Raw genomic sequence first — 12,851 nt, 5'->3', positions numbered from 1 at the left:
GAATCAGCTATGTTGAGGTGTGGCCAGGGTGAGGGGGAATGAGAGGGAAGAGTGGACTCTGAGAGCTGAGCTTCCTTCTGAGTTCTTGCTACCTCATTGGGAGGCAGTGGAGTGGGCTTAGCTCCAGGCCATTATATATTGTCTTGCTTTAAATGCAGCCCAGAGATTCTGACCTCTTCTCAGGCCTCAGCCTTTTCCTCCATGAAGTGGGTAGAGGGAGAGTCTCAACTAATCCCAGACAACATATAATATCTATACTTTCTGAGCTCTGAAACAGGATATCTGGGGATTTTTGTTCCCTTTCTGGGTGTAAAAGACAGTCTGTGAGATCAAGCTGGGATAGCAGAATATTGACATTTCCAAGATATTTTTGACTATTTATGGAGATAGTGGAATGGTATATTTGGAATCAGACTTTTCCTAGAAAATCATGAATGCATGGTCCCCTAAATTCTAAGCCAGTCTTTCTAATATTTTTTGGATCATGAACCCTTTTAAAAACCTGATGAACTTTATGACTCCCCTTCCCAAAACACTAGTTATATAGATTTTTCATTGAAATTCAGAGTTCCTAGCCTGGAGTTCCTGGGCACACAAACCCCACTTAAAAACTGATGCTATTAGATAAATCAAATTAATAAATTATAAAAATAGAAATAGTCTTTAAAAACTCAAGACCTCCAAGAAGTCCAGGGACTTCTTGAGGAAGTAGGATGTGGTGGGGTAATTCCTGGGGCACCTTCGGACTTTTAAAGAGCTCTGAATTAGTCATAGTAATGCCAATAGCCACGAAGCACTCTACAAATGTGAGTTAGAAGAAAAGTTTGTTGGCAAGGAACCCTGCCAAGGAACTGGAACAGCAGGCTCTCAAGATTACCCAGATCCTCACTAAGCTGCTGGGATTCTCTTCCTCTTCATCTTAGAAACGGATTCCTTTCCTTTTTCCCAACCTCCGTGCTAGGTTGACACCCAGCTCTGATTCAGAGTAGGACAAGTCTCTGGGCAGGAATGTGGCAGTAGGCTTCTGGAGGAAATTCTGGGAAGCAGAGCTCCTAGTGAGTCCATGTGCCCCTGTTGATATCAATGTTTGGAGGCAGAGCACACTTCTACATTGGCCCTTTCCCTTACCTGGGCCTTAACCCACCCAGCAAGAACCCAGTAGCTTCTGAAGCACGCCTCCAGCACTGTCCTGGCCTAGATAGCTGAGTGCCAATATCCTGAGAGGTTTCTCTCATGCCTCTGAAGGAGCATGATGCACTGTCCCATATAAGACAGACCCACACTGCCCTTCATCACCCCACAGGTTCACGGACTTGGTTCAGTTCAGTTCAGTTCAGCTGTTCAGTCGTGTCTGACTCTGTGACCCCATGGACTGCAGCATGCCAGGCCTCCCTGTCCATCACCAACTCCCAGAGTTTACTCAGACTCATGTCTATTGAGTCAGTGATGCCATCCAACCATCTCATCCTCTGTCGTCCCCTTCTCCTCCCACGTTCAATCTTTCCCAGCATCAGGGTCTATTCAAATGAGTCAGTTGTTCGCATCAGGTAGCCAAACTATTGGAATTTCAGCTTCAGCATCAGTCCTTGCAATGAATATTCAAGACAGACATGGTAGCTACAGTCAACAACTGACAGATCTTTGTCGACTCAGCCGTCAGGTTTCTGCACAAATATGATTTCGATGGCCTTGACCTTGACTGGGAGTACCCAGGAAGTTGAGGGAGCCCCCCCTCAGATAAGCAGCCCTTCACAGCCCTGGTGCAGGTATGATTGGGTGGGGTAGGAGAGATCTGGTCAGTCAGGGGGACACATAGGTACTGCTCTGCCCCAGGCTCGGCTGCTTCATTTATCTATGAAGTATCGACCTGTGGTCAGTTTTCAGCTCCTGAGTGGGAAAATTTGCTTGGGGCTCACTGCGCTACATGGTCCCTGCCTGTGTGTTCACTCTGAGCTGCTCTTGTAGGACCTGGTCTGTGCCTTTCAGCAGGAAGCCCAGACCTCAAGGAAAGCATGCCTCCTGCTGAGCTCAGTGATTCCAGCAGGACGACACTGCAAAGAAGCTGGACATGAAGTGGACAAAATTGCTCTAAGTCTCAGGCAGATGGCAAGGACCCTGTGTTCTCTGCAGGGGAGAGAGACCAAGGGCAAGCTAAGCCTTCGTCAGTTAGAGCGGGGACTCCTTGTAACACCAGCAGACCCAGAGAGGATTTGCTTACCATATCTGCTATTTCACCCCTCTGGAGTCCCTCTCTTTGGAGCCTTGGACTTTCCCTTAAGAATTCAGTCTTGAAAAAAAAGAAGGAAGTCTTTAGCATCTCTAGGAGAATGAGTTGTCTAGCTCCTTCCCACCCAGGCCTATAGAATCAGAACCTGTACCTTAATGAGATTCTCAGGTAATTTATTTGTACAATGAAAGTTTGAGAAATGTTGAACTAGATTTCCCTTCAAAATAGCACAAGGCATCCTGAGTGGACTCTGTCCTGAGGGTGCTGAGGGGACAGAGTGGGGAGCAGGCTAAAGACGTGCGCGGCCAAGAAAGAGAACTGCCTGGATAATGGGGTGACGGGAGTGCCACCTGTGTCGTGTCTCCCAGAGCCAGAGCCAGCCGCCCCCACTACCCAGCGTGTGGCTGGCCTTTCCCCAGGCCACACACTGTGCGGGGACGGAAGGAGCAAGCAAGGGGGGAGAGTTCCATCCTGCTCACCAGCCCCTCACCTGCCCTTGCTTCATGCAGGAACCTGGATTCCCACAGACTGATGGCCCATGACCTCCATGGCTCTTGGGAGAAGGCTCCAGGGCACGACAGCTCTCTCCCTAAGAGGCGGGAAGAGTGCGGGGTCATGGACAGACTCAAGGTGTTAAGTGATAGAAGACCCCTTGCACAGGCCTTTCCAGTGGCCCCTTTTCAGCCTTAAGAAACCTCACGGAAGGCAAAAGCAGGACAGTAAGCAAAGCGCGGAGAAGACAGGATTTGTCTATTTCCTGCTTGTTGGTTTACTTTATTTTCCTTTTGCATGTCACTGCCAAGGAGAAACTTCCACAGGGCTGGGGAAACAAGACTCTTGGAGGGGCACAAACAAAACCTTGTGTGCACCAAGACATAGGATAAAGGAGCAGTAGCCCCAAAAGAGACTGAGGCAGACTTGCCTGCAAGTGTTTTGGAGTCTCTAGTGGAGGTCAGGGACACAGACAGCAGCAGTCTTGGGAGGCATGGTGAACTGGCAAAGGTCCTTTTGGAAAAGGTCGCCATGACCCCTACCTTACTTTGGCCTTAGGCCGAACTACAGCAAGGGAACATAACCTCACTCACCAGCAGAAAATAGGATTAAAGATTTACTGGGCATGGCCTTGCCTACCAGAGCAAGACCCAGTTTTCCCCACAGCTAGCCCCTTCCATCAGGAAGCTTGCACAAACCTCTTATCCTCACCCATCAGAGGGGAGACAAAATGAAAACCAAAATCACAGAAAACTAACCAAAATGATCACATGGATCATAGCTTTGTGTAACTTTATGAAACTATGAGCCATGCTGTGTAGGTCACCCAAGACAGATGAGTCATGGTGGAGAGTTCTGACAAGTTGTGGTCTACAGGAGAAGGGAATGGCAAACCACTTCAGAATTCTTGCCTTGAGAACCCCATGAACTGTATTAAAAGGCAAAAAGATACGACACTAAAAGATGAACTGCCCTGGTCAGTACGTGTCAAATATACTACTGGAGGGGAGCAGAGAAATAGCTCCAGAAGCAGTGAAGAGGCTGAACCAAAGAGGAAATGACTCCCAGTTGAATGTCCAGTGGTGAAAGCAAAGTCAAATGCTGTAAATACCAATACTGCATACAAACCTGGAATGTTAGGTCCATGAATCAAGGTAAATTGGATGTGGTCAAGCAGGAACAAGAGTGAACATCAATATTTTAGGAATCAGTGAACTAAAATGAATGGGAATGGGCAAATTTAATTCAGATAATGAATATATCTACTACTGTAGGCAAGAATCCCTTAGAAGAAATGGAGTAGCGCTCATGGTCAAAAGAAGAGTCAGAAATGCAGTACTTGGGTGCAATCTCAAAAATGACAGAATGACCACAGTTCATTTCCAAGGCAAACCATTCAATATCACAGTCGGTTCAGTTCAGTTCAGTCAATCGGTCATGTCTTGACTCTGTGACCCCATGGACTGCAGCACGCTATGCATCCCTGTCCATCACCAACTCCCGGAGCTTATTCAAACTCATGTCCATCGAGTTGGTGATGCCATCCAATCATCTCATCCTCAGTTGTCCCCTTCTCCTCCTGCCTTCAATCTTTCCCAGCAGCAGGGTCTTTTCAAATGAGTCAGTTCTTCACATCAGGTGGCCAGATTATTGGAGCGTCAGCATCAGTTCTTCCAATGAATATTCAGGACTGATTTCCTTATGGATTGACTGGTTTGATCTCCTTACAGTCCAAGGGACTCTCAAGAGTCTTCTCCAATACCACAGTTCAGAAGTTCAATTCTTCAATGCTCAGCTTTCTTTATAGTCCAACTCTCACATCCATACATGACTACGGGAAAAACCATAGCTTTGATTAGACAGACCTTCACTGGCAAAGTAATATCTCTGCTTTTTAATATACTGTCTAGGTTGGTCATTAATTTTCTTCCAAGGAGCAAGTGACTTTTAATTTCATGGCTGTAGTCACCATCTGCAGTGATTTAGGAGCCCCCCCCCCCCCCAAAAAAAAAGTCTGTCACTGTTTTCATTGTTTCCCTATCTATTTGCCATGAAGTGGTGGGACTGGATGCCATGATCTTAGTTTTTGAATGTTGAGCCTTAAGCCAACTTTTTCACTCTCCTCTTTCACTTTCATCATGAGGTTCTTTAGTTCTTCTTCGCTTTCTGCCATAAGGGTGGTGTCATCTGCATATCTGAGGTTATTGGCATTTCTCCCAGCAATCTTGATTCCAGCTTGTGCTTCATCCAGCCTGACATTTTACATGATGTACTCTGCATATAAGTTAAATAAGCAGGGTGACAACATACAGCCTTGGCTTACTCCTTTCCCAATTTGGAACAGTCTGTTGTTCCATATCCAGTTCTAACTATTGCTTCTTGACTTTCATACAGATTTCTCAAGAGGCAGGTCAGGTGATCTGGTATTTCCATCTCTTTAAGAGTTTTCACACTTTGTTGTGATCCACACAGTCAAAGGCTTTGGCATAGTCAATAAAGCAGAAGTAGATGTTTTTCTGGAACTCTCTTGCTTTTTTGATGATCCAATGGATGTTGGCAATTTGCTCTCTGGTTCCCCTGCCTTTTCTAAATCCAGGTTGAATATCTGGAATTGAACATCTGTAATTCAATCCTATACCCCAACACTAATGCCAAAGAAGCTGAAGTTGAACAGTTCTATGAAGACCTACAAGGCCTTCTAGAACCAACACCCAAAAAAGATGTCCTTTTCATAAAAGGGGACTGGAATGCAAAAATAGGAAGTCAAGAGATACCCAGAGTAACAGTCAAGTTTGGCCTTGGAGTACATAATGAAGCAAGACAAAGGCTAACAGAGTTTTGCCAAGAGAACATACTGGTCATAGCAAACACCCTCTTCCAACAACACAAGAGACAACTCTACACATGGACATCACCAGATGGTCAATACCAAAATTAGATGGTTATATTCTTTGCAGCCAAAGGTAGAGAAGCTCTATGCAGTCAGCAAAAACAAGACTTGAAGCTGACTGTGATTCAGATCACCAGCTCCTTATTGCAAAATTCAGAGTCAAGTTGAAGAAAGTAGGGAAAACCACTAAGCCATTCAGGCATGACCTCAATCAAATCTCTTATGCTTATACAGTGGAAGTGACAAATAGAGTCAAGGGGCTAGATCTGAGAGATTGCCTGAAGAACTATTGACAGAGGTTCTTAACACTGTACAGGAGGCAGTGACCAAAACCATCCCCAAGAAAAAGAAATGCAAAAAGAAAAATGGTTGTCTAAGGAGACCTTACAAATAGCTAAGAAAATGAGAGAAGCTAAAGGCAAAGGAGAAAAGGGAAGATGCACATCTGAATGCAGAGTTCCAAATAATAGCAAGGAGAGATAAGAAGGCTTTAAGTGAAGAGTGCAAAGAAATAGAGGAAAACAATAGAATGGTAAAGGCTAGAGAGCTCTTCAGGAAAAATTAGAGATACTAAGGGAATATTTCATGCAAAGAAGGGCACAATAAAAGATGGAAACAGTATGGACCTAACAGAAGTGGAAGATATTAAGAAGAGGCAGCAAGAATACTCAGAGAAACTATACAAAAAAGGTTTTAATGACTGGGATAACCACAATGGTATCATTACTCACCTAGATTCAGACATCCTGGAGTGTGAAGTCAAGTGGACCTTAGGAAGCATTACTACATACAAAGCTAGTGGAGGTGATGGAGTTCCAGCCAAGCTATTTCAAATCTTAAAAGATGATGTTGTTAAAGTGCTGCATTCAATATGCCATTGGAAATTTGGAAAACTCAACAGTGGTCAGAGGACTGAAAAAGGTCAGTTTTCATTCCAACCACAAAGAAGGGTAATGCCAAAGAATGTTCAAACTACCACACAATTGCACTCATTTCACATGCTAGCAAAGTGATGCTCAAAATCCTTCAAGCTAAGCTTCAACAGTTTGTGACCAAAGAACTTTCAGATATACATGCTAGGTTTACAAAAGGCAGAGGAACCAGAGATCAAATTGCCAACATTCATTGGATCATAGAGAAAGCAAGGGAATTCCAGAAAAATATCTACTTCTGCTTCATTGCTAAAGCTTTTGACTGTGTGGATCACACCAAACTATGGAAAATTCTTAAAGAAATGGGAATACCAGACCACCTTACCTGCCTCTTGAGAAATATTTATGCAGGTCAAGAAGAAACTGTTAGAACCAGACATGGAACAATGGACTGGTTCAAAACTTGGAAAGGAGTATCAGGGCTGTTTGTTGTCCCCCTCCTTATTTAACTTATATGTAGAGTACATCATGTGAAATGCTGGGCTGGATGAAGCTCAAGATGGAATAAGGATTGCCGGGAGAAATATCAATAACCTCTGATATGCAAATGTTACCACTCATACAGCAGAAAATGAAGAGGAACTAAGGAGCTTCTTGATGAAGGTGAAAGAGTGTGGAGAAAGCAGAGTGAAGGAGAGTGAAAAAGCAGGCTTAAAACTCAACATTCAAAAAGTAAGGTCATGGCATCCAGTCCCATCACTTCATGGCAAATAGCTGGGGAAACAATGGAAACAGTAACAGACTTTATTTTTTTGGACTCCAAAATCACTGCAGCCATGAAATTAAAAGATGCTTGCTCCTTGGAAGGAAAGCTATGACAAATCTAGACTGAGTATTAAAAAGCAGGACATCACTTCACCAACAAAAGTTCATACAGCCAAAGCTATGATTTTTATAGTAGTCATGTACAGATGTGAGTTGGACCATAAAAATGGCTGAGTGCCAAAGAAATGATGCTTTCTAACTGTGGTGCTGAAAAAGACGCTTGAGAGTCCCTTCTACTGCAAGGAGATTAAACCAGTCAATCCTAAAGGAAATCAACCCTGAACATTCACTGGAAGGACTGACGCTGAATCTGAAACTCCAACACGTTGACAACCTGATGCAAAGAGCTGACTCATTGGAAAAGACCCTGATGCTGGGAAAGATTGAAGGCATGAGGAGAAGGGGATGATAGAAGATGAGATGGTTGGATGGCATCACCAGTTCAATGGACATGAGATTGAGCTAACTTCCAGAAATAGTAAAGAACAGGGAAGTCTGTTGTGCTGCAGCTCATTGGGGTGTAAAGAGTCGGACATGACTGAGTGACTGAACAGCAATAGCTGATGGACAATACTGTGATAGTTTCAGGCGACCAGTACAGGGACTCAGCATAACATGCACATGTATCCATCCATTCTCCCCCAAACCTCCCTTCCTATCCAGCGCTGCATAACAGTGAGCAGGGTACCATGTGTTATACGGTAAGCCCTTGTTGGTTACCCATTTTAAACATAACAGTGTGTACATGTTCATCCCACACTCCCTAACCAGCCTTTCCCTCAGCAGCCATGCCTCATTTTCTAAGTGAGTCTCTTTCTGTTTTGTAAGTAGGTTTGTTTGTATCATTTCTTTTTAGATTCTACATATAAGGGATGTCATATGATATTTCCTCTTCTCTGTCTGACTTACTACACTCAATATGAGCTTTCTATGTCCATCCATGTGGCTGCCAATGGCATTATTTCCTTCTTTTTTAATGGCTGAGTAGTATTACACACACACACACATACACATACCATATCTTCTTTATCCATTCATCTATTGATAGACATTTATATTGCTTCCACACCTTGGCTGTTGTAAACAGTGCTGCAATGAACAATGGGATGCATGTATCTTTTCAAATCATGTTTTTCTCTGGATATATGCCCGGGGGGGGGGGGATTGTAGGGTCATATGGTAGCTCTCTGGAGAAGTGAATAGCTACCCCCTCCAGTATTCTTGCCTGGAGAATTTCATAGACTGGTAGGCTACAATCCTTGGGGCTTCAAAGAGTTGGACATAACACCATATCTAATGGTAGCTCTATTTTTAGTTATTCAAGGACCACCATATTGTTCTCTATAGTATCTGTACCAATTTACATTCCCACCAACAGTGCAGGAGGGTTCCATTCTCTCCACATCCTCTCCAGAACTTTTTGTGGATTTTTTTGAAGATAACCATTCTGGCTGATGTGAGGTGATATCTCTTTGTATTTTTTATTTTCGTTTCTCTAATAATTAGTGATGTTGAACATCTTTTCATATGCCTATTGACCATCTGTATTTTTTTTTAAAGAAATATCTATTTAGGTCTTCTACACATTTGTTGAGTGGATTGTTTGCTTTGATGCTGTCCTTCTAAGCTGTTTGTAAATTTTGGAGACTAATCCCTTACCAGTCAAATCATTTGTAAATGTTTTCTCTCAATCAGTGGGTTGTCTTTTCATTTTGTTTATTGTTTCCTTTGCTGTGCAAGAAAAACTTTTGAGTTCAAGTAGGTCCCATTTGTTTATTTTTCTTTTTATTTCCATTGTCCTAGGAGATGGATACATATCCCTGGTGGCTCAGACTGCAAAGCATCTGCAGTTTGGACATTGGACACAGATGATTTTGCTGGTTTCTTCTGTAACCAGAGCTGGTATCCCCTCATCAAGACATTGCGGTTGGACTTGAGTGAGTAAGGGGCTAGGGACCAGAGGCAAAATTCTGGGTAAAGTATGACACCCCCCCCCCCCACCTCCCTGAACCTCAGGTACTGGCTTCTTCTGAGGAAATAACTGCCCCAGTACTGTGATTTCCCAAATTCTTCCCCCAGTAGCTGAGGAAGCTGTTGAAACCATTCTCTTTTCACACTTTCTTCTTCCTCCTTATGATTGTACCAGTGCTGGCCAAGGGTGTTGGTGACCAGCGCTTCCCCGAGGGCCCTCGGTCTCTCTTCTCAAGGACGAAGCCTGTGCTCAGCCTTCAGAGTGGCCCCCACTGGCCCTCACTGTTGCTTGGTTGGGTTTGCATATGATGGCCATTGACTGCTTGTGAGTGGCTGTTCTCTGCCTGGGATGTCTGACTTTCCTTGCCCCTAGGGCGTGGTGTGTTGAGCTGCTGCCTGACTATGGTCTTCTGACTATGCTGCCTATGTGTTGGCCTATGGGTTTGAGATCTTTTGGAGGAGTCGTGTTTGCATCATTGCTCTTTCCCCAGGTCTTCCATATATGCCTTTAGACCCCCCAGAGCCTGATGTTCCTGCACTACGTCAGCCCTCTGAACCTGGGCACGGTTCCAGCCTTGGACAAGATGCTTCATGCCAGGGCAAAGCTGATGGGCTTCACCCCAACCTTCTGGACTGGTTCAGTTACTACAGTTGTATAGGGGTGGTTGTTCCAGCAAAGCAACCCGAGGAGCCTGTGTTCAGCTCCTCTTGCAAACTCTGCACCTGGAGTTGAGTCTCCAAGGCCCCTTCAGCCCCAGCGCCTGGGTAAGGGCCCAGGGCCGTTCCACAGCCCACCTCCCTAGCGCCCCCTGGCGGCTACGGTCGGGCTTCTTGCGTCTTTCCTCATCCAGGCGTTCTGTTCTCAGCCTTGGGCAGCCTCTGTCAGCAGTCCCGTTCTGCTCTTCCTGGGCTGCCTTAGTTTACTTGAAAAATAAATCTTTGGTTTCAACCTCACTGTCCTCAGATGGGACAATTTACAGAGGCTATCTGAGCAGTCTGTTAGTTCAAAACTTACCCTGAGGAAGGCAGAGAACCAAGGGTGGGAGGTGACAAAAGGTATGCCTAGGTCAGAGCCCGGTGAGAAGGTGGTCCATTCAGGGTATGTCAGGTTCTGCTCTAGGTCTCTCCTTGAAGACTCCACTTTCCAGTGGGCAGCTTCCAGGGTACAGATGACTGCATGTGGGGCATGGCCCTGGATCTGACCTGTTATTCTCTGGCTCAGAAGCCTTTGGAGAGGGAACTTTTCTTGGTAACCTCCACTCAAGTGTTATTCCCAAGACGCACACTAGATGGCAGCAGAAAAGAGCGTTTCCCTGACTTAAAAGCTCTGCTCACGGAGAAGACAATGGCAACCCCTCCAGTACTGAGCCGGACACGACTGAAGCGACTTAGCCGCAGCAGCAGCCAGTCCTCTTGCCTGGAAAATCCCATGGACGGAGGAGCCTGGTAGGCAGCAGCCCATGGGGTCGCTAAGAGTCGGACACGACTGAGCGACTTCACTTTCACTTTTCACTTTCATGCATTGGAGAAGGAAATGGCAACCTACTCCAGTGTTCTTGCCTAGAGAATCCCAGGGACGGGGGAGCCTGGTGGGCTGCCGTCTATGGGATCGCACAGAGTTGGACACGACGGAAGTGACTTAGCAGCACAGTCACTCTGCTTTAGAATGAGAATCCAGCCCCCCTGCTACTAAGCTCATTTGCCAGATGTGTGCACTCAGTCATGTCTGACTCTTTGTACCCTTTGGATTGTAGCCCTCCAGGCTTCTTGTTTATGGGATTTTTCAGGCAAGAATACTGGAGTGGGTTGCCATTTCCTCTCTCAGGGGATCTTCCCAACTCAAGGATCAAAACCTTGTCTCCTGAGCCTCCTGCTTTGCAGGGAGATTTTTTTTACTGCTGAGCCACTGGGGAAGTCCTAGTTGCCAGATGAGTCTGGGTCAATTATTACCCTCGCTGTACAGGTATTTAAACTGAAGACTTACTGTAACCCAGTTCTGAGACCAGAACAAAGGCTTAAGTCGACCATATGGGACAGAAGGGCCTGCGCGCACAGTGTGCTGGGCAAGTGTGCGTGCTTAGTTGCTCCATGCAGTTCAGTTCAGTCGCTCAGTCGTGTCTGACTCTTTGCGGCCCCATGGACTGCAGCACGCCAGCCCTCCCTGTCCAACATCAACTCCCAGAGCTTGCTTAAACTTGTGTCCATCGAGTTGGTGATGCCATCCAACTGTCTCACCCTCTGTCTCCCCCTTCTCCTCCTGCCTTCAATCTTTCCCAGCATCAGGTTCTTTTCCAGTGAATTAGTTCTTTGCATCAGGTGGCCAAAGTATTGGAGTTTCAGCTTCAGCATCAGCCCTTCCAATGAATATTCAGGACTGATTTCCTTTAGGATTGACTGGTTGGATCTCCTTGCAGTCCCAAGAAACTCTCAAGAGTCTTCTCCAACTCCACAGTTCAAAAGCATCAATTCTTTGGTGCTCAGCTTTCTTTATAGTCCAACTCTTACATCCATACATGACTACTGGAAAAACCATAGGTTGACTAGATTGATACTGTTGGCAAGGTAATGTCTCTGCTTTTTAACATGCTGTTTAGGTTGGTCATTAATTTTTCTTCTGAGGAGCAAGTGTCTTAATTTCATGGCTGCAGTCACCATCTGCAGTGATTTTGGACCCCCCAAAATAAAGTCTGTCATTGTTTCCATTGTTTTCCCATCTATTTGCCAAGAAGTGATGGGAACAGATGTATGATCTTAGTTTTCTGAATGTTGAGTTTTAAGCCACCCTTTTCACTCTTCTCTTTCACTTTCATCAAGAGGCTTTTTAGTTCTTCTTCACTTTCTGCCATAAAGGTGGTGTCATCAGCATATCTGAGGTTATTGATATTTCTCCCGGCAATCTTGATTCCAGCTTGTGCTTCATTCAGCCCAGCGTTTCTCATGATGTACTCTGCATATAAGTTAAATAAACAGGGTGACAATATGCAGCCTTGGTATACTCGTTTCCCAATTTGGAACCAGTCTGTTTTTCCATGTCTGGTTCTAACTGCTGTTTCTTGACCTGCATACAGGTTTCTCAGGAGGCAGGTCAGGTGGTCTGGAATTCCCATCTAGTTAATAATTTTCCACAATTTAATGTGATGCACACAGTCAAAGGTTTGGTGTAGTCAACAAAGCAGAAGTAGATGTGTTTCCGGAACTCTCCTGCTTTTTCGATGATCCAACAGATGTTGGCAACTTGATCTCTGGTTCCTCTGCCTTTTCTAAATCCAGCTTGGACATCTGCCAGTTCATGGTTCACATACTGTTGAAGACTGGCTTGGAGAATTTTGAGCATTACTGTGCTAGCGTGTGAAATGAGTGCAATTGTGTGGTAGTTTGAAGATTCTTTGGCACTGCCTTTCTTTGGGATTGGAATGAGAACTGACCTTTTCCAGTCCTGTGGCCACTGCTGAGTTTTCAAAATTTGTTGGCATATTGAGTGCAGCACTTTCATAGCATCATCTTTTAGGATTTGAAATAGCTCAACTGGAATTCCATCACCTCCACTAGCTTTGTTTGTAGTGATGCTTCCTAA

The 12,851-nt window shown here is 45.0% G+C and overlaps 1 protein-coding gene across 1 annotated transcript in view; it reads left to right on the top strand.

Annotated features, from left to right (window-relative positions):
* The window catches only part of CHIT1 (chitinase 1), a 52,528-nt gene extending 42,518 nt beyond the window's left edge, over positions 1-10,010 (top strand). The window contains 5 exon segments of the mRNA XM_043924119.1: positions 1,605-1,766; positions 1,966-2,099; positions 2,737-2,832; positions 9,110-9,243; positions 9,769-10,010. Of these exon segments, the coding sequence (XP_043780054.1) occupies positions 1,605-1,766; positions 1,966-2,099; positions 2,737-2,832; positions 9,110-9,243; positions 9,769-10,010 (768 nt within the window).
* The last annotated feature ends 2,841 nt before the right edge of the window (positions 10,011-12,851 follow it).

The sequence above is a fragment of the Cervus elaphus genome, chromosome 14 (genome assembly GCF_910594005.1).
Source record: "Cervus elaphus chromosome 14, mCerEla1.1, whole genome shotgun sequence".
Classification (NCBI taxonomy): Eukaryota; Metazoa; Chordata; class Mammalia; order Artiodactyla; family Cervidae; genus Cervus; species Cervus elaphus.
This window is presented reverse-complemented; position numbering and strand designations above follow the sequence as displayed.